At 41.2% G+C, this 26,030-nt stretch overlaps 1 protein-coding gene across 1 annotated transcript; it reads right to left on the bottom strand.

Moving 5' to 3' along the window:
* Window positions 1-6,893: 6,893 nt before the first annotated feature.
* Window positions 6,894-22,225, bottom strand: RNF135 (ring finger protein 135). Its single transcript, XM_012648274.1, has 5 exons — window positions 21,872-22,225; window positions 16,461-16,604; window positions 15,332-15,452; window positions 8,450-8,539; window positions 6,894-7,440 (listed from the first exon to the last, which is right to left on the bottom strand). Exons 1-5 carry the CDS (start codon window positions 22,223-22,225, stop codon window positions 6,911-6,913), a joined length of 1,239 nt encoding a protein of 412 aa, XP_012503728.1. The 3' UTR covers window positions 6,894-6,910.
* Window positions 22,226-26,030: the final 3,805 nt, after the last annotated feature.

The following is a 26,030-nucleotide window of genomic DNA, read 5'->3' as shown; positions in this document are numbered from 1 at the left end:
ATAGATATGATATATACAGTCAGCCCTCCCTATCCACAGGTTCTGCATCCTTGCATTCAACTAGCCAGTGATGGAAAATACAGTTTTCTCAGAATTCGGAACCCGTGGTTAGAGAGAGCCTACTCTATATATTTGGGGTTCAGCAACTGCAGGATTTGAGCATTTTGGTAACCCTGTGGGTCCTGGAACTAATCCCCTGTGGATACCAAGGGATGGCTCTGTGTGTGTGAGTGTATACTGTATTTTTACTGTACCTTTTCTAGGTTAGATATGTTTACATACACAAATACTTTGTTACAATTGCATATGGTATTCAGTACAGTAATATGCTGTCCAGGTTTGTAGCCTAGGAGCAAGGAGCAACAGGCTTGTGAGACTGAGCCCTTAACCTGTGGCATCTCCAGGTAGATAGTGTCAAAACTGAATTGAATTAAAGGGCACCCAGCTGGTGTCTGCTGCAGAATTGCTTACTTGGTGTTTGGTGGAAAACCCACACACATCTGGTGTCAAAAGTGTTGTGACTATGTAAGAGAATAGGAAAAAACATTTTGGTTTTTATTCCTGATATCTCAGATATATTTTGTTTATACCAACACTATACAATAGTAAAAAAAAATGGAAAAATGTACAATTGTAGGGTAATAGCTAAATTATGACAGAATGATTAGAATTTTTATAGTCCTTAAAATTAGTGACTATTAATGATATGGAAAAGTATTTATAAAATGAGTGAAAAAATAGTCATATATGCAAATTATGATTATGTAAAAACTATGTGATATATTCATTTATGCAACTTTAACCCTCTATACTTTTTAAATTTTGAACTTTTACAAGCATGCACACGTGTCACTTGGGTAATTAAAAACTAATGGATGGGCCAGGCGCAGCGGCTCATGCCTGTAATCCTAGCTCTCTGGGAGGCCGAGGTGGGCGGATTGTTTGAGCTCAGGAGTTCGAAACCAGCCTGGGCAAGAGCGAGACCCCGTCTCTACTAAAAATAGACAGAAATTAATTGGACAACTAAAAATATATAGAAAAAATTAGCCGGGCATGGTGGCGCATGCCTGTAGTCCCAGCTACTCGGGAGGCTGAGACAGAAGGATAGCTTGAGCCCAGGAGTTTGAGGTTGCTGTGAGCTAGGATGACGCCACGGCACTCTAGCCCGGGCAACACAGTGAGACTCTGTCTCAAAAAAAAAAAAACAAAAAAAAATTAATGGATGGGCCAGATGCAGTGACTCATACTTATAATCCTAGAATTTTGGGAGGCCAACGTTGGAGGATCGCTTGAGACCAGGAGTTTAAGATCAGCCTGGGCAATAGTGAAACCTTGTTTCTACAAAAAAATTTAAAAATGAACTGGGCGTGGTGGCATGTGTCTGTAGTCCCAGCTATTGAGAAGGCTGAGGCAGGAGGATTGCTTGAGCCCAGGAGTTTGAGATTACAATAAGCTATGATCATGCCACTGCACTCTATCCTGGGCAACAGAGCAAGACTCTGTCTCCAAAAAAAAAAAAAAATCTAATGATTGTAATGATTGTACATAAATATTAGATGATGATAGCAGTACAAAGAAAAAATGTGTTAAATATCATGAATTAATTTTTAGTACAACCATCTTTTGTAAATTTTCAAAGTTAATTTAATAATTATATCCTTTAAACAAGATAAATAGAAATATTTAGAATGTTAGCAATGCTTTAAGTGAGATATTAATGTAGGATATCATGGTTATTAAGTCATTCAACAAATATTTACCAAGTTCTACCATGTGCAAAGTACTGTGCTAGATTCTAGGGACATAGTAATGAATAAGACAGATTTATTAAGAGAGGCAAGTTGTGAACAAGAAAGTTCATCTTTAGGCATCCCTATTTCTTCTCACCAGAATGCTCCAAATGATTCCCTATCTACCCAAACTGTCTCCTTTCAAAAACCATTTATAAGAGGTGTACCTCATAATCTACATCTCTACCTTCCCAGTCCTCACGCCATCTATAGCCCAAACCAGCCTGGCCCGTGGACTGTGTCCCATTCCTTCTAGCAATCTGCTCCCCCTGCTTGGCTGTATTAGTAGATCGCCTCCCAGGCAACACAATGCTTTAACCCAACAAAAATGCAAATATCTCCAGAAAGATCCTAGGAAAGTGAGCAGCCTTCTTGTCCCTGCCTCTACTATTATGGGTCAGCTTTGATCTCATCTAAACTTGCTGTGCACACATTCTCCTGTTAGAGTGTCAGTGAAAGATGCCAGTCCCCGTAGAAACCACTTCTGTATATACACTCTGGGAAAATACAGTTTTCAACTGTGACTTCTTTCTGGACAAGGAGAGGACACTACAGGCAAAGCAAAAGGAGATGCAAAAGTACATGGTGTGCCAGGCACGGTGGCTCGCACTTGTAATCCAGCTACTCAGGAGGCTGAGGTGGGAAAATCACTTGAGTCCAGGAGATTGAGGCTGCGGTGAGCTGTGACTGTGCTACTGCACTGTAGCCTGGGCAGCAAAGCAAGACCCCATCCCTTCAAAAAAAATTTTTTTGAAGTATACAGTGTGAGGCAAAGCAAGGTAGCTAAGGTCAAGAGTATAGGTGGGAGAATGACAGGAAATGAGGACTGGGGGTAGAAAGAGTAGAGAGGTAGGGAAGCTGAACATGAAAACTGGTGAGTCTTAACCAGAGAAGTAACATAATCTGATTTGTGCTTTGGAAAGTTCATATTAGCAGGATTAGGAGAATAGATAGGGAAGAGGTTCTGACTAGAGCTAGAGGGGCTCTGTGATACTGTGAAATATATACAAGGGGACTTCAAAAAGTTCATGGAAAATGCATATTATGAAAAAAACATGCACGGATTTCAAAAAATGTTTGCACCAAAATAACTGATATTAACTTGTTATAACATGTCTGAACAGGTTCTAGTTTGAAGCACTAAGAAGGATAAGACATCAGTTTGAAAAGATCCCCCATTAGAGCAACACGAATTCTGCTAAAATTGAAGTAAGAACAAATATCAAATTTATGGTGAAGCTTGGGTGGAAGAATGGTGAAATCATAGATGCTTTACAAAAAGTTTATAGGGACAATGCCCCAAAGAAACCAGCAGTTTACAAATGAATAACTCATTTTAAGAAGGGACAAGATGATTTGTTTGTTTGTTTGTTTTGAGACAGGGTCTTGCTCTGCCCAGGCTAGAGTGCAGTGGCGTCACCACAGCTCCCTGCAAACGCCTGGGCTCAAGGGAATCTTCCCACCTCAGCCTCCTGAGTAGCTGGGTCTACAGGCACCTGCCCCCATGCCCGGCTAAGATGATGTTAAAGATGAAGCCTGCAATGGCAAACCACTCACGTCAATTTGCAAGGAAAAAATACATCTTGTTCATGCCCTAATTGAAGAGGACCGATGATTAATAGCAGAAACAATAGCCAACACCATAGACATCTCAACTGGCTCAGGTTGCACAATTTTGATTAAGAAATTAAAGCTGAGCAAACTTTCCGAAAGAGGAGCCAAAAGTGATAACCACCTTCCCTGCTTTCAGGACTCCCGTGCTTTGGCTCTAGTTTGGGGAAATCATGTGGCCAGCAGACACACTCTTGGGGGCCCCGTTATTCAAACTGAGAGGACAATATTTAACCAAAGAACCTAAAGAGGCTAAAACCCTGGACTACAAATTCTGAATCTTGGCATAAAAGGCAAACATCAAGGTAATTCTGGGTGAGAAGATAAAAGCTCTATAATGCCGAAAAATAAGGGCAGAGAGCCTCTTAATGGTCACCTGGCACAAAGAGAGAAGCCCTGTCTCTGCTTAGACAACCCAAGGCCACTGTACTAACTGGGGATGACCACCAACAATCAAATAAAAAGAGTACCTCATGACTTTAGGGCTAGCAGTGTCCCATCAAAGTGGAAGGCCAGGTCCTGCTCTCAGCGTGGGACCTTATCAGAGGGTAATAAGGTTAGAGACTTGAGGGTGGGAAAATTTGTTCTGGTCCCAGCTGCCATGACCAGCTGGTTGGCCCTGGACAAACCACCAAACCTGTCCTGGCCTCTGCTTCCTTCATAAGATGCCCATCCTGCAGCATGGTCTTGAGGCCCAGACAGCAGATCAGTAGATCATGTGGTAGAATTCTACTTGCCCCTGTTTTGAAGGCTACGTACAGAAATTAGGTGTGACTCGAGAGGTTAGAGGCCAAGGTGCGTGATATTAAAATGTAGTTTTCATCGCTGCTGTGGTTATAATCACCTTTGCATTTTTCGTATTTCCTTACCTACTACTTTATTTAATTCTTTCAGCAACCCTGTGAGGAAGGTTAAGAAGGGCAAAGAATATCTCCATTTTACGTGGGAAAGAGAGGCAAAGAGAGGCGAGATGTACTGTCAAAAGTTGCCTGGCTGGTTTGTGTGACAGGACTTTCTGCTCAATCCAGTCCAACAGAACTGAATTTCCACATCTCCAAAACAGGTGCTAATCCAGACTGGGGTCCTTCTACAGATGAATTGTAGGGAAAAAAAAGGGAGAGATGTGTAGATTAGGAGACTTAAGGGACATGTCATTTGGTAATGGGTATGGGGATTCTTTCTGGGGTGATGAAAATATCCTAGATTAGGGTGATGGTTTCACAACTCTGTAAGTATACTAAAAAACATATATTCGTACACTTTTTAAATAGCTGAATTTCATACTATATAAATTGTATCTCAACAAATGTTTAAAAAAGGGCATACCAATTTTTTAAAAAATGGGCAAGACTAATCTATTACAGCTATGGATGCATATTTGGGTGAAAAAAACTCTGAAGAAATGCAAGGCGGTGATTAGTTTGGAAGTCAGGATTCCTTCCAGGTAGAGGGAGGGTTTCTTGATTGGAATGGGACACAGGAAGGAGCTTCTGGAATGGGGAGCAGGTTTTATTTCTTGACCTAAATAGTAGTCACAAGGGTGTCTACCTTATAAAACTCATTAAGCTCTACATGTGTCTTGTACAGTTTTCTGTATCTGTTTTGTTATATAGTAAAATGGTTTTAAAAAATAGAGGAAACCAAGTATACATAACACCCTGTGCCAGATATACTCTAAGGTGGCTCCTAGGAACCCCACCTCTGGCACTCATGCCCTTGTGTAATCCCCTCCTCTTGGGTGTGGTTAGGACCCGTGACTTGCTTCTAACCAATAGAATGAGGCAAAGGCAATGGGATATAAGCAATTACGTGTTTATGTGATTATGTCATATAAGATTTTGTGTCCATCTTGCTAGGAGATGCTCTTTCCCTTGTTGGTTTTGGGGAAGCACACAGCTGTGTTGCAAAGGCCCATGGGGTAAGGAACTGAGGGTGGTCTCCAGCTGACAGCCAGCAAGATACTGAGGCCCTCATTCCAACGACCCGCAAAGAAGTGAATGCTGCCAACAACCACATGAGTTTGGAAGCAGATCTTTCCCCAGTTGAGCCTCCAATGACACTGAGGGCCCCAGCTGAAATGTTGGTTGCAGCTTGTGAAACTCTAAAGCAGAAGCCTTAGCTAAGCTGTGCCCTGACATCTGACCCAAAGAAACTGTGAGATAATAAATGGGGGTTTGTTTTGTTTTTTGGGTTTTTTTTTTTTTGAAGATAGAATCTCACTCTGTCACCAGGGCTAGAGTGCAATGGCGTCATCACAGCTCACTGCAACCTGGGCTCAAGCGATCCTCCTGCCCCAGCCTCCCAAGTAGCGGGGACTATAGGTGCACACCACCACGCCTGGCTAATTTTTCTAGTTTTTGTAGAGATGGGGTCTCGCTCTTGCTCAGGCTGGTCTCGAATTCCTGACCTCAAGTGATCCTCCCACCTCAGCCTCCCAGAGTGCTAGGATTACAGGTGTGAGCCATTGCACCTGGACATAAATGTGTAGTTTTTTAAACCACTACGTTTGTGGTAATATTATTACACAGCAATTGGTAAGTAACACATGACCCTTATGTTTGGGGGTCCCTAAGACCACCCTCAGGTTCAGTGACTCATTAGAAGGACTCAGAGAACTCAGCCAAGATGTTATACTCAGAGTTACAATTTATTATAGTAAAAAGCTACAGATTAAAATCAGCAATGGAAAAAGGCACACAGGGCAGGGTCTAGGACAAATTCCAGTTATCCTCTCCCAGTGTAGTCATGAGGACGATGCTTAATTCTCCCAGCAATGATATGTGGCTACATGCACGGAATATCACCAACCAGAAACGCTCACCCAGGCCTTGACTTCCAGGGCTTTTATTGGGGTCAGTCATGCAGGCACACCTCACTGCCCACATGGCTGGCTTGGTCTCCAGCCCCTGCTGAAGACAAGCTGATACTGCATGGCCCAAGGACCCCAGGTAAACAAGGACACTCTAATCACAGGAATATTCCAAGTGCTTACAGATTATCTCCCAGGAGCCAGTCAGGGGCCAGTCCTTTCTTTGGAATGTGCAGGGTTCAAACACCCTAAGTGTAACTGCAGAGTTAATCCTGTACTGCACAAAAGAATTAACTTCTTTTGTTTCTTTTTTTTGAGACAGGGTCTTGCTCTGTTGCCTAGTCTGGAGTATGGTGGCATGATCATAGCTCACTGCAGCCTCACACTCCTGGGCTCAAGTGATCCTACTGTCTCAGTCTGCCCAGTAGCTAGGACTATAGGCACGCGCCGCCACACCATGCTAATTTTTAAAATTTTTTTGTAGAGACAGCATCTCAGTATGTTGCCCAGGCTGTTCTCAAACTCCTAGCCTCAAGCAATCCTCCTGCTTTGGCCTCCCAAAGTGCTGGGATTATATGAGCCACTATGCCTGGCCAAGAGGATTAACTTCAGAAGTGGTTTTCCTAAGCCAAGTTACCACTCTGCTTGAAGACAAGGAAAGGGATCAGGAAGTCATTGTGTTTTAACCCCTGAGGAACCCTTACACCCTTACTTGCTTTATGATCAGGGAATTTCCAGGTTGTAAGCCATACAGCCAGAAGGCAGGGTGCAGAGGAGCGGAGGCAGAGACCGTGCACTCATACAGAAGTTTCTCCTGATTGGCTACTGAATAGAAGGCAAGCTTCCCCTCCTCAAGGTCCAGCCAGATGCCCACCACCCCAGGTCTGTCTGAGCCGAGGACAGTTTCCTTGACCATGTGCCATGCAGAGAGCTGGCTAGTCCCCTTCCACTCTACACAGCAAGAGTCTATAGTCCTTCCCAGGATCCGGTCACGGCTCATGCCCCAGGAAGCCACTCCGACTGCCCAGTGGCTGCAATGCCTGGTGTCCACTTCCCAGTACTGCTGCCCAGAAGAGAGGGCCTGGGAACATAAGACCTGGCTGATCGAAAACCTCTCACAGCTCCAGGGATAGGATTGTGGGCAGTGGGCCACAGTCACTATCTGGCAATCCTTGGACACCTCCAGGCTACAGGAGAGGGTCTGCAGGTCAAAGGTTGGATTGATGGCCCCTGGGTTGGGGGGGAAACAAGAACATAGCCCGTTAGCTTTTGATTGTCCATGCTAAGAGGTCCTTGAATAGCAAAAAGCAGCTTTGTATCTTTTGATGTGATAATGTTTTATTCATATTGGCATTAAAATTGGTATACCAACTTGCAATTTTCTGTATATACCCCTGAGGTTGTTGTATCAGCAGCATCCCTTCCCCACCTTAATTTTTACCTATCCATTAGCCATCTTTCAGGAAGCCCTCTCTAAATCCCACCCAGGAAGTCATCTCTTGCTTTTCTCAATTCTAGAGCTTTACATGTTCTCTCATGATACTTACCATCTTCTACCTACAGCATGGTGATTTATGACCATGGCTGTTTATATCTCTCCAGTTAAACTGAAGCTTCCTGATAAATGACCATATTTTCTTCATTTTGTGTATCTCATACTGTTTCCTACAGAGTGAATAAATAATTGCCAACACTATACAGCATTATTATGCCAGGTGCTTTATATACATTCACTCATTTAACCCTCGTGGCAATCCCACAAGAGAAGTACTGTTATTATCTCCATTTTACTGATGGGGGAACCAAGGCTGGAGGAGGTTAAGTGGCTTGTCCAAGATCACACAGCCAGTGAGCAGAGCTGTTGGGAGCCAAACCCAAGCAGTCTAGCTCTGAGATCCATGCTATTAAGGACTGCCCCAGACTGAGACAGCGGTAGTATCTCAGTAGGTTGGGGAACAGGCAGTTGGCTGTAATTGGTGGCCCCAGCACAGATGCCCAAAGGTTGCCTGGGCTCTAAGCGCTCATGGGTCTGGCTGAGCTTGGAATTTGGGAGTCTCAGCTTGTTTTGCCTTTGTAATCAGCTCCCCCTGTGGAGGAACCTGGTCTGGGGAAGAAATCCAGGGACAGTGAGCCAAGGAAAGGCCCTAGCAGCAAGAGGATGGACACAGCCTGTTCTCAGCAACTCCTCTCTGCAGCAAGCCAAACCCAAGTCGTAAGTGGACCACATATTAATACTTACATGGAGCAAACCGAGAGGCTTTCTTGGGTGCAGGGAGGCTCTGATTAGGCAGTGGGCATGAGGAGGAAGACGGAGCTTCTGGGAGTTCCACTAAGGAATCAGAGAAGTTGGAAAGAGAAAGTCCCATCAGAAAAAGGCAAACTGAAGGTATCCAAACATCATGACCAAGGCACATGGCTTGTCCTCCTCATTAGCACATTTTTGAGCATTAGGACTTGATCGAGCAGTACATGCAGCCCAGGTACGTCCAACCCCATGTTCTGTCTGTTCCCACTAAGCTCTAAGCTCCTTGCTGGCAGCGATCTAGTTTACCTATATGTTCTAAGCACCAAGCCCCACACCAGCCCATACATAGAAAATATTTGATGCATATTTCTCAAATAATTTAGCTAATACAGTTCCAGGGGATCACAGTAACCTGACACCCAGAATATCAATGACCCCCAAGTCAATGCTTTAAACAGTTGTGATACAGATGGGGTGGCATGAGTTGGAGTGAGATTTATCTCAATTGCTGATACTTCCTAATGCCCTCTCCTTGTGCTAAAGTTTAATGATTAACTGAAAGCAGCCATGTGCTAGAGTGCCATGACCATACCAGGTAGGAGAAGGTAAGTGAGGGAAGTCCTGGAGGGTGGACTTGGAAGGTGAAATCTTCCCCTATTTGTGTTTTGAAGTGACAGCAGCATAAAGTGAATCTAAGACTCGGACTGAGAAGAGAAAAAAGACCCTGTCTAGGGTGGCTGTGATAACTTAGGTCATGAGGGCAGGAGAGCTGCCCATTGGGAGGCTATTCTCAAAGTTTAGGTGGTAATGAAGCAACTCAAGTGTCCATCGAGGGATAAATGGATAAACAAAATGTGCTACCTACATGCAGTAGGGTATTATTCAGCCTTAAAAAGAAAGGAATTCTGATACATGCTACAACATGGGTGAACCTGGAGGACATTATGCTTAGTGAAATAAGCCACTCACGAAAAGACAAATTTGTATGATTCCACTCATATGAGGTACCTAAGTAGTCAAACTCATAGAAATAGAAAGTGGAATAGTGGTTTAGTGGCTGTGGTGGGGGTGGGGGTAGAATTCAGAGTTGTTTAATGGGTATAAAGTTTCAATTCTACAAGATGAAAATGCTCTGGAAATTGGTTATACAATAACATAAATATACTTAGTACTAAGCTGCACACTTAAAATGGATAAGATAGCAAATTTTAAGTTATGGGTATTTTTACCACAATCTTTAAAAAAGACAAAATTCTTCCTCAATGCTATTAGCAAAAAAAAAAGAAAGAAAAAGGAAAAAAAGACAAAATTCAGATGGGTATCACTGTACTTCTGTTTAGCTGATAGGATTGATACTTAGTGTTAATCATAGTTTTAAAAAAATGTTTGCAAGACCTACTGCAATTATTTACTTTTCTGTAAAAGTAGCACTCATTAACATTTTTTCTCTGCTGATAGGGGAAATAATCTATGCTTGACTGTTTCTTATTTTAAAGATACTCAGAAAAAAATCTATACATGATATACATTCATAAGTGCTGAGTAATTATTAAATAAAACGCTGGTAACTATTAAGGAGATGAAGTTTTATGATAAGTTAATCTCTCTGGGTATAAACTGGATTGCTTACCCATAGGTTTTGTAAAATGTATGATAGGCTTATAAAGAAAAAAAGTGATGTTTTCATTAAACAATTGATTTTACGGAAATATTTGTTACATAAACATTAATTACTGAGAAGTTTCTTTAGAGTCTAAACAATCTCGCTTCTCTACTACAAGAGGAAAGGATTAAGCCATAAACATTTTCCTTTTTAAAACGTAGCCAGTGGCCAGGTACAGTGGCTCAGGCCTGTAATCCTATCACTTTGGGAGGCCAAGGCAGGAGGATTGCTTGAGGCCAGGAGTTCAAAACCAACGTGGGCAGCATAGTGAGACCCCATCTCTACAAAAAATTAAAAATCAGCAGTGCGCAGTGGCAAATACCTGTAGTTCCAGCTACTCTGAAGGCTGAGGCAGGAGGATCACTTGAGGCCAGAAGTTTGAGGTTGCAGTGAGCTACGATTGTGTCACTGTACTCCAGCCTGGGCAACAGAGTGAGACCCTGTCTCTTAAAAAAAAAGTACCCAGGATCCCTTGGGCATTGAAAATGATTTAATAATTTCAGGAACAGATCTTTTACAGCACTATTCTGTTTAAGTAAAATCTGCATAAAATTACTTCTCAATAATTAAATATACAAGTAATCACCCATTCTGGGGGAAGCTGTACCAAAGTGGTTCTCAAAACTTTAGTGTGTATCAAAATCTTCTGTGGTGGCTCACGCCTGTAATCCTAGCACTCTGGGAGGCCAAGGCGGGAGGATCCTTTAAGTTCAGGAGTTTGAGACCAGCCTGAGCAAGAGTAAGACCCTGTCTCTACTAAAAATAGAAAGAAATTAGCCAGACAACTAAAAATAGAAAAAATTAGCTGAGCATGGTGGTGCATGCCTGTAGTCCCAGCTACTCAGGAGACTGAGGCACGAGGATTGCTTGAGCCCAGGAGTTTGAGGTTGCTATGAGGTAGGCTGACACCACAGCACTCTAGTCTGGGAGACAGAGTGAGATTCTGTCTCAAAAAAAGGTAAGGTGTTAGATCACTGTCGTTTCTTATGATTGAGTAGTATTCCATTGTATACATATACCAAATTTTAATAATCCACTCATGAATTGACGGGCACTCAGGTTGTTTCCACATCCTTGCAATAGTGAATTGTGCTGCCATAAACATTCGGGTGCAGATGTCTCTATTATAGCATATCTTTTGCTCTTTTGGGTAGATGCCTAATAGTGCTATTGCTGGATGGAATGGTATTTCTATTTTTAGCTCTCTGAGGTATCTCCAAATTCTTTTCCACAGAGACAGTGATCTAGCACCTCTTACATTTTCCTGGATTGAACTTAAGCCCATTATCCGAAGTGAGGTATCACAAGATCAGAAGAATGCGCTTCATTTGTACTCACCATCAAATTGGTACTAACTGATGAACACTAGGGTGCTCCCATGGCAGTAATATTCTCCAGGGATTAGGGGGATGGGGAAGTGAACCCACAACTAAAGGACAAAGGGAGCATTATGGAGGGGAAGGGCATGCCTCTAACCCTCACTTGGGTGACACAAAGACATAAAATGTAACCATAATGTTTGTACCCTCATAATACCCTGACATAAAAAATAAAAAAGGTAAGGATGGTGAATTTTATGTTATATGTATTTTAACACAATTAAAAATAAAAAATTTTAAATGCATACTTAACCATAGAAAGTAATAAGTTTTTCCAAGTAATCATGTTTCTCCAGTTAAATAAGGAGCAACATTTTAAGCAGAGCAACTATCCAATATTATATAAAAATGTTATAAGAGATACGCGTCTAAAGTGGTACTATGTAAATCTTATTATTTAAAATTTACCTAGGGTATATGCCAAGATAAACTTCGAATGGGTCAAAGATTTATTTTTATTAGTTTTTTAGAGACAGTTTCACTCTGTCACCCAGGCTGGAGTACAGTGTCGTAATCATAGCTTATTGTAACCTCAAATTCCTAGGCTCAAGCGATCTGCCTGTCTCAGCCTCCCAAGTAGCTAGACTACAAGCAGGCCACCATACCTGGCTAATTTTTTTAATTTTTTTTTTTTTTTAGAGATGGGGTCTCACTATGTTGTCCAGGCTCGTCTGGAACTCCTGGCATCAAGCGATCCTCTGGCCTCAGCCTTGGCCTCCCAAAGTGCTAAGATTACAGGTGTGAGCTACCTTACCTGGCCTTGGGTCAAAGATTTAAATATAAAATATTTAATATGAAAGTACAAACGCATGAGCAGGTAAATTTCTTTCTAAAGTTGGGGTGGTTAAGTTTTTAACTAAAACTTAGAATCTATAATCCATAAAAGAAAACACTGAAAAAATTTACTACATGAAAATATAAAAATGTCCACATGGCATTCAAAACCCATACTAAACAGAATCAAAAGATAAATGACAAATTGGGGAACAAAATTTGCAATTCATAGCACAGACAAAACATTAATTACCCTAATTTAAAAGAGTTCCTAAAAGTCAATTTTTAAACCAACAGCCCAAGATATGAGCAGATAATTCATGGAGAAATGCAAATTAAAAGTGCAGTATATTTGGGAGGCCGAGGTGGGAGGATCACTTGAGGCCAGGAGTTCAAGACCAGCTGGGGCATCATAGAAAGACCCCATCTCTACAAGAAAATTAAAAAAAAAAAAAAAAATTAGCCAGGTGTAGTGATGTGCACCTATAGTCCCAGCTACTTGGGGGGCTGACGCAGGAGGATTGCTTGAGCCCAGGAGGTCAAGGTTAGAGTGAGCTATGAAATTTACTGTCAATTTAACCTACAATTATATCTGCACCCATATGAAATGTTGTATGTACACAGTTACTGACATCAGCCTTGTTTGTAATTGAAAACAACTGGAAACAATTATGCATTCATCAGCAGAGGATTGGGAAAATAAATGTTGGCATACCCATAAAATTGGAATACTGTGCAGCTATAAAAGAGAACATGCTCTAGGTACTGATTTGTGAAGGTACCAAGAAGTAAAAGAGAAAAGCAAAATGCAGAACAATGTGTTTAGTGTTCTACCTTTTGTCTAACAGAAGATTGGAAGACATAAGAATATAAGTTCATATTTGCTTGTATTTGTATAAATAACTTCTGGAATTGATACTCAAGAAACTAATACAAGTGGTGCACTAAGATGAAGGGATGGGGGAATTGGGTCCCCATGGGAGGGAGACATTCACTGTATGCTCTTTTTATATTGTTTTGAATTTTGAATTAAAATTTTTAAATTTTAAATTTGGCCAGGCACAGTGCCTCATGCCTATAATCCTAGCACTTTGGGAGGCCAAGGCAGGAGGATCTCTTGAACCCAGGAGTTCAAGGTTACAATGAGCTATGATCAATCACATCATTGCACTTCAGCCGGGGCAACAGAGCAAGACCCTGTGTCTAAAATAATAATAATAATAATTTAAATTTAACCCCCAATTTAAAAATTGGTCTTAAATTTGCATAAATACATAAAATCACTAAGGAACCCACAACAGGATAAAAGGGTGCTTATTTCTCAGATAATTTTTGGAACAACTAATAAACTGCACTCTAATTTTTTTTTTTTGAGACAGAGTCTTGCTCTGTTGCCCCAGCTAGAGTGCAGTGGCATGATCATAGCTCACTGCAACCTCAAACTCCTGGGCTCAAGCGATTTTCCTGCCTCAGCCTTCCAAGTAGCTGGGACCACAGGCATGCACCACCATAACTGGCTATTTTTTCTATTTTTTGTAGAGACGGGGTCTCGCTCTTGCTCAAGCTGGTCTTGAACTCCTGGCCTCAAGTGATTCTCCCACCTCAGCATCCCAGGGAGCTAGGACTACAGGCGTGAGCCACCATGTGCGGCCTCTAATTGTTTTTCTTAAGAAAATTTTTCCATTCTCAAGTCAGTAGTAGGTTAAAAAAAAAAAAAAGAAACTTTTCAAGGAATCAACTTACATAAGAAATGACTCTTTAAGTAGATCAAGATCATTCAAATATAAAAATATAAAATATAAAAAAGCTATCAGAAATATGTCTCTAAAGCATATAAAGTTAGCAGTGGCCAGAGCAGGAGGTAGAGCCCCAGGAGGCCAGAGCTAATGTCTAGTATCTAACAGTCAGGTGTTAATTGTTTTTCAATCATAACTGGGAGAACAGCAGGGAACCTACAGAGCTGGGACAGAAAGTTTCGTTTCTATATGGTTACTATTTAACATTAAAATACTCCCCACAAATTAAATAAATAAATATATATATATATATATAGTTTTTTTGCTTTGCTTTTGAGATAGGGTCTTGCTCAGTCACCCAGGCTGCAGTGCAGTGACACCATCATAGCTCACTGCAACCTCAATCTCCTGGGCTTGAGCAATTTTCCTGCCTCAGCCTCCTGAGTTGCTGGGACTACAGGCAAGCACCACCACACCTGGCTGATTTTTCTATTTTTTGTAGAGACAGGATCTCATTCTTGCTCAGGCTGGTCTCGAACTCCTGTACTCAAGCAATCCTTCTGCCTCGATCTCCCAGAGTGCTAGGATCATAGATGTGATCCCAGCACACCTGGCCTAGAAATTATATTTTAATAGAATGTATCAAGAACTATTTACAAAGTTGCATGCTTTGTTAATAAAGACATTTACTAGTTAAAAATGAAAAAGCAGCCTCCAGGAAGATAACACAGATGATCTGCAAGGTTCTGGGTTTACGAGTCTTAGAAAATGAGTTTCTATTTATTAAGGGCCTGTGATATTCACAGTAATGTATCCAGCCACAAAAACACCTTAGCCCCCTCCTACCTGGTTTACAGACACCACAGTGATAATGCAACTAAGCTCTGGGATCCTGTCCCTAAAGAACAAAACCATGGGCCGGGTGCTGTGGCTCACGCCTGTAATCCTAGCTCTCTGGGAGGCCGAGGCACGCGGATTGTTTGAGCTCAGGAGTTCGAAACCAGCCTGAGCAAGAGCGAGACCCCGTCTCTACTAAAAATAGAAAGAAATTAATTGGACAACTAAAAATATATAGAAAAAACTAGCCGGGCATGGTGGTGCATGCCTGTAGTCCCAGCTACTCGGGAGGCTGAGGCAGGAGGATCGCTTGAGCCCAGGAGTTTGAGGTTGCTGTGAGCTAGGATGACGCCACGGCACTCTAGCCCGGGCAACACAGTGAGACTCTGTCTCAAAAAAAAAAAAAAAGAACAAAACCATGGAGCACTGTACCATTTCCCCCCAATTTCTCTATTTAATCCTCCTCCATTAAATAAAATCAACTCACCCTGTGTTTGTTCTTCAGAAGCCTCTTTCCATGTGAGGTTTTCTCGTAATTTTACCTGAATTTCTTCTAGATCATGGAGAACATCTCTCATTTTTCCCTCAGATGTGTTGGAAGTCACTAGCTTTGGAGAAGCCAAGGAAAGGTCCACCCCAGAAGAAAAAGATAAACCATTAAAAAAAATAAATAAATGCAAGTCCCTTATGAAACCCATAAATAGTATATTCAAGTCCTGTCATCCATCTTTAATTGTCCATTTAACTCCTGGCAAGTGTTAAAAACAAAATTAGGCCCTTAAAGTGTGTGCCTTGGAAACAATCTGTAATAACACATAGTTCCACAAAAATATCAGAGTGGTTATTGCTGGGTGATGGGCTTATGGAGGATCTTAATTTGTTTTCTTTAAACTGCTATGTATTTTCTAATATTTTGTACAAGAAACATGGGTCTCTTAGGTAATACCAAAAAAAGTTTAACATTTGTAGGCCCATATTATAGGGGTTTACAAAATAAATAATACAGATGGTCACTGAGATAAGCCACAGAGGTGAGAATAATGTCACTTCTCAAGAGCTACCTCTCAAGTTGCCTGCATCGAGCCCTGCTTTCTGGGGACTCCAACACATGCTCCCTGATTTTCTTTAGTCTCAGGTCCTGTTACTCCTCAATACAGCCCTGCATTTGCTCCCCAACTTCAACCCCTGACTTTCCTTCCCAGGTTTACATGATCCATTCCCCATTCTTTTCACCAATCGTAATACAGTAGTAGTAGGCACTACATTTACTGAGTGTTTTCCACATGCTAGGTATCCCCCACCTAGCAATAGCTACATATATTTGCGTAATAACCTCACAAAGTAGGTTAAAAAACCTATAAAAAAATCCTCATATTACAGGCCAGGCATGGTGGTGTGCACCTGTAGTCCCAGCTATTCAAGAGACTGAGGCAGGAGAATCGCTTGAGCCCAGGAGTTTGAGGTTACAGTGAGCTACAATGAGGCCACTGCACTCTAGCTTAGGTGACAGAGTGAGATTCTGTCTCAAAAAAAAGAAAAAAAATCTCACATTATAAAAGAAAGCTGTCCCTAGCCCCATCCCCTCCCACATCCTTTCCTCTCCCAGCTGAGTTTACCATGCCCAGGAGGCCCAGTTCGTTGTCTGGTCCAGGTTCTGCAAGGCATCTCTGATTCTGAAGGCTCCTGACAATGTCTACAAGCTGTTCCACCAGCTCTGTCAGCTCCCGACCAACTTCCATGATGTTCTTCTGTACTGCCGCCTTTAAAAGAGCAAAGTTCGGTTCCTAGGGTCCATAAAACTGGACGCACACACCACCACTAGACAGAAGGACCCATAAACACTGTGGTACTGGCATGAAGACAGACATATAGACTGATGGAATAGAATAGATAGCCCAGAAATAAACTCTCACTTTTATTTTCAAATGATTTTTGACAACAGTGCCAAAACCATTCAATGGAGAAAGGACACTCTTTTGAGCAAAAGGTACTGGGAAAACTGGATATTTACATGCAAAAGAATAAATTGAACCCTTACCTAACACCATATACAAAAATTAACTCAAAATGAATCAAAGGGTGGGGCGCAGTGGCTCATGCTTGTAATCCCAGCACCTTGGGAGGTCAAGGCAGGAGGATCACTTGAGGCCAGGAGTTCAAGACCAGCCTGAGCAAGAACAAGACCCCATCTCTACAAAAAATACAAAAATTAACTGGGTGTGGTGGTGTGCACCTATAGTCCCAGGTACTTGGGAGGCTGAGGCAAGAGGTTTGCTTGATCCCAGGAGTTTGAGGTTGCAGTGAGCTAAGATGGCTCCACTGCACTCTAGCCTGGGCGACAGAGCAAGACCCTGTCTCAAAAAAAAAAAAAAAAAAAATCATGAGCAAAGGACTTGAACAGATATTTCTTCAAAGAAGACATACAAATAGCCATGAAAAGCACATGAAAAGATGGTCAAGATCACTAATCACTAGGGAAATGCAAATCAAAACTACAATGAGACACCACCAATTAGGATGGCTACTATAAAAAAAAATAGAAAATAACAAGTGTTGGTAAGGATGTGGGAAGACTGGAAACCTTGCACACTATTGGTAGGGATGTTATATGCTACAGCCACTGTGGACAACAGAACGGTGGTTGCTCAAAATATTAAAAATAGAATTACCATATGATCTAGCAATTCTACTTCTGGGTATACACACAAAAGGATTGAAAAAAAGATCTCAAAAAGATATCTGTAAACTCATGTTCATAGCAATGTTATTCACAATAGCTAAAACCTGGAAACGACCCAAGTGTCCACACACAGATTAATGGATAAGCAAATATGGCATATACACACAATGCAGTATTATTCAGCCTTAAAAAGGAAGGAAATTCTGACATATGCTACAACATGTATAAACCTTGAAGACATTATGCCGAGTCAAATAAGCCAGTCACAAAAAGACAAATACCTTCTAATTCCACTTACATGAGGTATTCAGCGTAGCCAAAATCAGAGACAGAAAATACAATGGTGGTTGCCATTGTAGACCTAACAGACATACACAGAATATTCCACCTAACAACAGCAGAGTACATATTCTTATCAACTATACATAGGCTGGTCTGAGTGTGGTGGTGTTTACAACTAATTGATCACAAATAGTTACAGGTTCCTCTGTTCCTTCTCTACTCCCACTGCTTCACGTGACGAGCCTTAAAAAAATAAAAATTTAAAAAGAAAAAAAACCTATACATAGAACATTCTCCAGGATAGACCATCTGGCCACAAAACAAGCCTCAATAAATTTAAAAATCACAGAGTTATACATACAAAGTATCTTCTCCAATCATAATGGAATGAGGCTAGAAATCAGTAACAGAAAAAATAAAAACTTCAAAGATATGTAGTTATTAAACAACACACTTTTTTTTTTTCTTAAAGAGCTGGAGCCTCACTCTGTCACCCAGGCAGGAGTGCAGTGGCATGATCACAGCTCACTGCAGCCTCGAACTTCCGGCCTTAAGAGATCCTCAGCCTCTGGAGTAGCTGGGACCACAGGTGCACACCACCACACCTGGCTTAAACAACACGTTTTCCAATAACAAGTGGGTCAAAGAAGAAATCATAAAAGAAGTTAGAAAATACTCAGAGATGAATGGAAATGAAAACATAACATACCAAAACTTATGGGATGCAGTTAAGTCCTCAGAGGGAAATTTATAACTATCAAAGCCTATATTACTTATTTTGAAGAAAAAAGATCTTAAATTAATAACCTAAATTTATACCTTGAGAAACTAGAAAAAGAAGAGCAAAACTAAACCCAAACTAGCAGAAAGAAGGAAATAATAAAGATTAGAACATTTTATTGCCCTTACTTTCTGTTTGATAGTTTATTTTCCTCTGTTAGATAGGTTATTAGTAAGGCCACTTTCGTGGCTGCAGTGGCTCACACTTGTAATCTTAGCACTTTGGGAGGCTGAGCAGGAGAATTGCTTGGGGTGAGGAGTTCAAGACCAGCCAGAACAACATAGCTAGACCCCATCTCTACAAAATAATATAGAAAAATTAGCTGGGTGTGGTAGCACGCACCTATAGTCCCAGCTACTCAGAAGGCTGAGACTGAGGCAGAAGGATCTTTAAACTAAATTTACTGTAACATTGTCTTTTGACATAACAATTATAAATATTTATGTACCAAACCAGAGTCTTTAAATATATGAAGCCTCTGCACGCTAGCCTGAGCAACAGATAAAGACCCTGTTTCAATAAAATAAAATAAAATAAGCTATGCTTCTATTTAAAAAAAAAGACATAACGAAAAAACTACAGACCAATATCCCCTATAAATAGTGATGCAAAAATCCTCAAGAACATACTAGCAAACCAAATCCACCAGCATATTAACAGGATAATACACCATGACCAAGTGGGATTTATCCCAGGAATGTAAAGGTGAGTCAACCTAAGAAAACCAATGTAATATATCACATTAACAGAATGAAGGAAAAAAACCACATGATCATCTCGATTGATGCAGAAAAGGCATTTGAGAAAATCCAACATCCTTTCGAGATTAGAAAAAAAAAAAAAAACACTGGGAAAACTGGGAATAGAAGGGTATTTCCTAAATGTGATAAAAGGAACTTGTGAAAAACCCACAGCTAATATCATACTTAATGGTAAGACTGAAAGCTTTCCCCCTAACATTGAAAACAAGACAAAGTTGCCTGCATTTGCCACTATTACGCAACATTGCACTAGAAATTTTAGTCAGAGCAATTAGATAAGAAAAAGAAATAAAAGGCATCCAAATTAGAAAGGAAGAAGTAAAAATATCTCTATTTGCATGTGACAAATTTGTGAGGAGAAAATCCCAAAGAATCCACAAGAAAGCTAATAGAACTAATAAATGAATTCAGCATAGTTGCAGGGCACAAGATAAATACACAAAAGTACTTGTGTTTTTATACACCTTCAACGAACAATCTGAGAAGGAAATTAAGAATGCAATTCCATTTATAATAGCATCTAAAAGAATGAAAGACCTAGGGATAACTTTAACCAAAGAGGTTAAAGACTTACACCTTGAAAACTACAAAACATCACCAAAAGAAATTAAAGATCCAAATAAATGGAAACACATTCTGTGTTTTAGGGAAAGACAATATTGTCAAGACATCAATACTACCCAAAGTGATCTACAGATTCAACACAATCCTTATCAAAATTCCAATAGCCTTTTTTGTAGAAATGGAAAAGCCAATCCTCAAATTCATGTGGAATTGTAAAGGACCTTGGATAGCCAAAACAATCTTGAAAAAGAAGAACAAAGTCAAAGGACTCATACTTCCCAATTTTAAAATTTACTACAAAGCTATAGTAATCAAAATAGTGAGGTATTGGCATAAGGACAGACATATAAACCAATGGAATAAAATTCAGAGTCCAGAAATAAACGCATACATCTATGGCCAATTGATTTTTGACAAGGATGCCGTCCACTCAATGGGGAAGAACAATCTCTTTATCAAATGGTGCTGGGACAACCAGATTTTCACATACAAAAGAATGAAGTTGGATCCCTGCCTTACACTATATGCAAAAATTAACTCAAAATGGACCAGTGATCTAAATATGAGCTAAAAACCATAAAACTCTTAGGAGAAAACATACGGGTAAATCTTCATGAACTGGGATTTGACCATGGATTTGTAAATATGACAGCAGAAGCACAAGCAACAAAAGAAAGAAACAGATAAATTGGACATCATGAAAAATTAGATTTAAAACATCCAAGGACGCTATCAAGAAAGTGACAAAGCAACAAGACAACTTCTAGAATGGGAGAATTTAAGTAAGTCATATATTTGATAGTATACCTAAGTCTGATTTAATATCCAAAATATATAAAGAATCCCTAAAACTCAACAACAAAAAGACAACCCAATTTTAAAAATGGTCAAAGAACTTGAATAGACATTTCTCCAATGAAGATAATATACAAATAACCAATAAGTACATGAAAACATCATTAGTCTTTAGTCACCAGGGAAATGCAAATCAAACCACAATGAGATACCACTTCACACCTATACTAAGTTATGAAGGCTATACTAAAAAAACAAAAACACCCAGAAAATAACAAGTGTTCACAGAAGGTGGAAAAATTGGAACCCTCGTACATTGCTGGTGGGAATATAAAAAGGTTCATCCATTGTGGAAAATAGTTGGGCCATTCTTCAATAAGTTAAACATAAAATCACCATACAGTGTAGCAATTCTACTCCTACATACATAAGAATTGAAAATATGGACTCAGATGCTTGCACAATTTCCCCTGCAGCATTATTCACAATAACCAAAAGGTGGAAACAATCCAAACGTCCATGATAGATCAATGGATTTTTTTAATGTGGTATATCCATATAATGGAATATTATTCAACCATAAAAAGGAATAGAGTTCTGATACATGCTACAGCTTGAATGAACCTTGAAAACATTATGCTAAGTGAAAGAAGCCAGACACAAAGGGACAAACACTGAATGATTCCACTTACGAGAAATATCTAGAATAGACAAATTCAGATACAGAAAGTAGATTAGATGTTGCCAGGGCTTGGAGGGCGGGGTAATGAGGCGTTATTGCTTAATGGGTACAGAGTTTCTGTTTGTGCTGATGAAAAGGTTTTGGAAACAGATAGTGGTGATAGTTGCATGGCATTGGAAATGTAACCGTGTCACTACATTGTACACTGAAAAATGGTTAAAATGGCAAATTTTATGTTATATCTATTTTACCACAACAAAAAAAACTTTTCAAAAAGAGAGAGACGGCAGAAAGAGTGGGAAGAAGTGGAAATATGCCCCGGTGTGCAGCAGCTAGACTTTCCGGAGATTTGGCATTTTATTTTTTCTGTTTCTTCGTACTTTTTTGAACTTGATTCTCCCAAGAGCAGGAGTCGACTTTTGGACTGAGAAGTGTAATGTTAAAGTAGAACGGATGGGGAAGAGGGACGGGAGCCTCCCTACCTGCCGCGGTGCCGGGCGGTGTGGGGGCCTGGCGGCTCGGGCGGGGACCGGGGACGAGGCCGGGGCGGCGTCCTCCCCCAGCTCGCGCAGCGCCCGGCTGTACTTGTCCGCCAGCTCCTGCAGCAGCGTGTTCTTCCGCAGCCGCGGCTGCTGCGCCGCGCCCTCCCGGCAGGTGGGGCAGGTCCAGGGGCGCCCCGCGCCCCCCGCGCCCCGCGCGCCCCACAGGTTCTTCAGGCAGTCCCGGCAGAAGCTGTGGCCGCACGGCAGCGTGGCCGGCCAGTCCAGCAGCCCTTGGCAGATGATGCAGCCCAGGTCGTCCTCGGCCAGCCACACGGGGACCGCCAGGCCTGCCATGGTGACCAGGCCGCCGCCGCCGGGGCTCCGCGGCGCGGAAGTCGGGGCCGAGCCTGGGCCCGCCCGCGGCCAAGACTCCTCCCTCGCCCTTCCGCTCCCCTCCCCTTCCTCCCAGCTGTCCCGCTCCCTCCTCGCTTCGGTTCACCCTTTTTTCCCTTCTCCGGTCCCGCTGGAAGCTGACTCACAGCCCACAGCGCCCTGGGCAGAGCTGACCTTCAGTTACGGCCTCTTGCCCTGGGAAATTGGCTTGTCCCAAGCCTCTAGGAACCCGCTGATGTCCCCAAGATTCCCTTTAGCTTGATGTCACCCCATTATGATGCAACCCTGACAACTCCTGGAAAGAGAAAGCGGATTCGATCCAGGAACTCTCGTAGGAGAATGTGCCCACTAGGTGTCATCCACTCCTCTAACGCGCAGGGAGGGATTGAAGGGCGCCTGGTGCGCGTCACCTGGGACGCTCTTTTCAAATACTGATACTCCGGCCCCGCTCCCGGAGGGGCTGATTTTATCGTCTGGGGTTGAGCCCCGCCACAAGTATTTTATAAAACCTCCCCCAAAGTGATTCTAAAGCGCAGTCAAGTTAATTGACTGACTCCTCGTCGTTTAAAATCGCTGTTATAATGCAGAATCGTGCCGTGCTCTCCTTACTGCCTTCTGCGGGCTGAAAACACGTTCCCCGGCAGGCACCCGGACAAAAATACAAGAAAGTATTTTCCTGGGATGGCACGCCTAGCGCTTGCTGGGCTTGCCTTCTCCCCACTCGCCTCTTATTCCATCCAGTCCTCAGCGCGCTACAGCCAGAAGAATGTTAGAGCTGGAAGAGCACCGAGTCCTCTCCAAAGAGGTAAAGGAACTTCCAGGCTCGCATAGCAATAGCGGAGTGGCAGAGACTGGAACCACAATTTTCTAATCTGTTGAAATGAACTGACAACGTCTCATGCTTTACTTGACCCCATCTTGCCTGGGCTCCAAGTAGGTACCAGATAATACAAGTTTGTGGCTATTTCCAATACGGGAAATGACATGGAGTAGTCATTAGCGCTGCTCAGCAAAGGTTCCAGCGGTTTCTTTTTCTAGGCACTTGGTAGGATTGGCGCTTCTCTGACCCACTTGAAACAACAGAGGTAATACATGTGTACATACTACTTCCCATCTACTTTAAAAGCTAGTGGGCGAGTCATTGTATCCCTTTCTGCCAACTGCCCCAGCTGGGGAGATGAAACCATCTTCTGGTGATCTGGGTCATTGAGTGAAGAAGATGAGCAGACTCCCTGCCAACCCACCCTAGGACATGTAAGGGAGAGAAACAAACTTGTTACGTCTTAAGCTTACCCAGATGTAGCGAGTGCTTGTTGCTACAGTATAACCTAGTCTATCCTGACTGATACATTACCTGGATCTTGTTCCAGGGTGTCCACGTTGTAGTAAACTCACAGCTTCTCTGTGCCTCTCTTTTCTGTAAAATAGGCATAATATTAAACACCTAAACATGTTCAAGTCAAGTCTTCCATCTTTTTTTTTTTTTTAAGACAGGGCCTCACTCGCTCTGCCGCCAGGGGTAGAGTACAGTGGTGTCATTATAGCTCACTGCAACCTCCAACTCCTGGGCTCAGGCGATCCTCCTGCCTCAGCCTCCTGAGCAGCTAGGACACCCGCCACCGCACCCGGCTTATTTTTCTATTTTTTCTAGAGACAAGGTATTGCTCTTGTTCAGGTTGGTCTCAAACTCCTGACCTCAAGCTATCCTTTTGCTTTGGCCTCCCAAAGTGCTAGGATTACAGGCGTGAGCCCCCGCGCCCGGCCCTGAAATATTCCATCTTAAAAAAATAAAATCACCTTTGACCTAAGCCTCCCTCCAGCCAACTCTCCTTCTGTTCTCCAGTTCACAACCAAGTTTCCAGAAAGGGTGGTCTTCACACTTTTTTTTCCTGGACACCCTCTTTAAGTTTTATGCAAAATCATGCAGTGGTAACAAGAAGGGAGGAGGGATGGGAGTGGTCAGTCCTAGCAGTAAAAATACATTAAGAAATTTTTCATTTACATCATAATTTTATCATTCTTTTATCTTCTTGAACTTGTGTTTCCATTTCATTTTCTCCACAAAATTATACTCCAAGGTAATATATTTTATGCATGAAAATATTTTATTTATCACTTTATAATACTTCTTTGCAACAAAGATTATGCATATGTATTGAAATTTTAATTATTTTTTACTTCCTGTGACAAAAAAACTCTTGTTAAATTTTTCTTCTTGATTGAATTTTTATCATTCTTTTATCTTCTTGAACTTGTGTTTCCATTCCATTTTCTCCACAAAACTATACTCCAAGGTAATATATTTTATGCATGAAAATAGTTTATTTATCACTTTGTGATACTTCTTTGCAACAAAGATTATGTCTATGTATTGAAATTTTAATTATTTTTTACTTCCTATGACAAAAAACTCTTGTTAAATTTTTCTTCTTGATTGAATTATCATAATTATTAGCAATCAAAAGTATGTTATAAATTTATATGAATAACTTTTAAACAAAAACTGTTTTATTGGAACCATAGCTATTAATGAGATGGTTGGACTGGTCTCTTTAAAAATGCATTTATCTGTGAATAAATCTTACTAATGCTTGAATCAGACAAAATTCAGTAATAAATTATATTCTCCTTTTTTTGTTTTTTATAAATGTTCATGCTGAGAAACCTTGTTTACATATATAAATAGATGACAACAATGTCACACATTTTGTTGAACACTTTCTGAGTTCTATGCAAAAAAATCACAGTGATTTATCATCAGAAATTATTTCTAATAATCTCTCAGCTGACAACTTGGCTAGATATTTCTTTAATCTTTGTTGAAAGCAAGAATTCGAAAACACCTGTGTTACAGAAATCATTAGAAGTATTCACTTTCTTATTTTCTGGGAGGTATGCCAAAGAGACTTTGCCAAAGGTTTATCAAATGACTATCAATTATAAACAGTTACACTTTTACTTAGAGACACCTTGTTTATTGGTATACTCAGAAATGGCTAGGAAAATTAGAATATTCATTTCAATACACTTTTGTCAATTTAATTTTTTTTGGAAAGGTATTTTTGTCTTAATTCTTGAAATATATTTACTTCAGAAGGTTGGGGCTATAGATTAAGCTCATTCGGTTTATGTAAAATATTTGACACATAACCAACCTAATTGGCAAAGCCAGTTCTCATTGTAAAACCAGTCAAATCATTCACATTTTCTATCAGAGAGCCTGATATTTTTCAATTCAAGCAAATGTGTTAATACACATCCCTGTGACACTGGGTTCTAATGCTAGGTCAGAGAAGAGATGGCAAGGTCCTTGAGTGTGTGTGCCAGATGAAATAAGGTACAACTGCCATTAACATGTTCTACCAGTGCTCTCTTTGCTCTGCGCCTACTAGATTCCTTCAGGGACAAAGCTTTTTGTTTTTGTTTTTTTTGTCATGGGAAGGAAAAGGTCATTAAACTTACATCACTCTTACTTTCACTTCACTTTATAACAGGTGAATTTAAACATCCAAACATAAGCCAAAGCACTCTATTTCTAATGCCAAGCTTTGTCAGCAACAAAAATCTGCATAAAACAAAGTCATGAACCCTGACCGCTATGCCTTGATTAAAGAAGGTTTTTTTGGGGCCGGGCGTGGTGGCTCACACCTGTAATCCTAGCACTCTGGGAGGCCGAGGCGGGTGGGTCACTCAAGATCAGGAGCTCAAGACCAGCCTGAGCAAGAGCGAGACCCCCCCGTCTCTTCTAAAAAATAGAAAGAAATGA

Source organism: Propithecus coquereli, unplaced genomic scaffold (genome assembly GCF_000956105.1).
Source record: "Propithecus coquereli isolate 6110/MARCELLA unplaced genomic scaffold, Pcoq_1.0 Scaffold281, whole genome shotgun sequence".
In the NCBI taxonomy this organism is placed as follows: Eukaryota; Metazoa; Chordata; class Mammalia; order Primates; family Indriidae; genus Propithecus; species Propithecus coquereli.
The sequence above is the reverse complement of the archived record's forward strand: the minus strand, read 5'-3'. Positions and strand labels throughout refer to the sequence as shown.

Bases quoted from the DNA above. Each gene is read 5' to 3' on its own strand.
- RNF135 (XM_012648274.1), bottom strand. From the start codon at position 22,225: ATGGCAGGCCTGGCGGTCCCCGTGTGGCTGGCCGAGGACGACCTGGGC. The intron at 15,453-16,460 runs GTAAACTCAGCT...GCTTCTCCAAAG, and splicing joins AACTGGGCCTCCTGGGCATG to CTAGTGACTTCCAACACATC. The intron at 7,441-8,449 runs GTAAGTATTAAT...CCCCCAACCCAG, and splicing joins AGCCTCTCGGTTTGCTCCAT to GGGCCATCAATCCAACCTTT.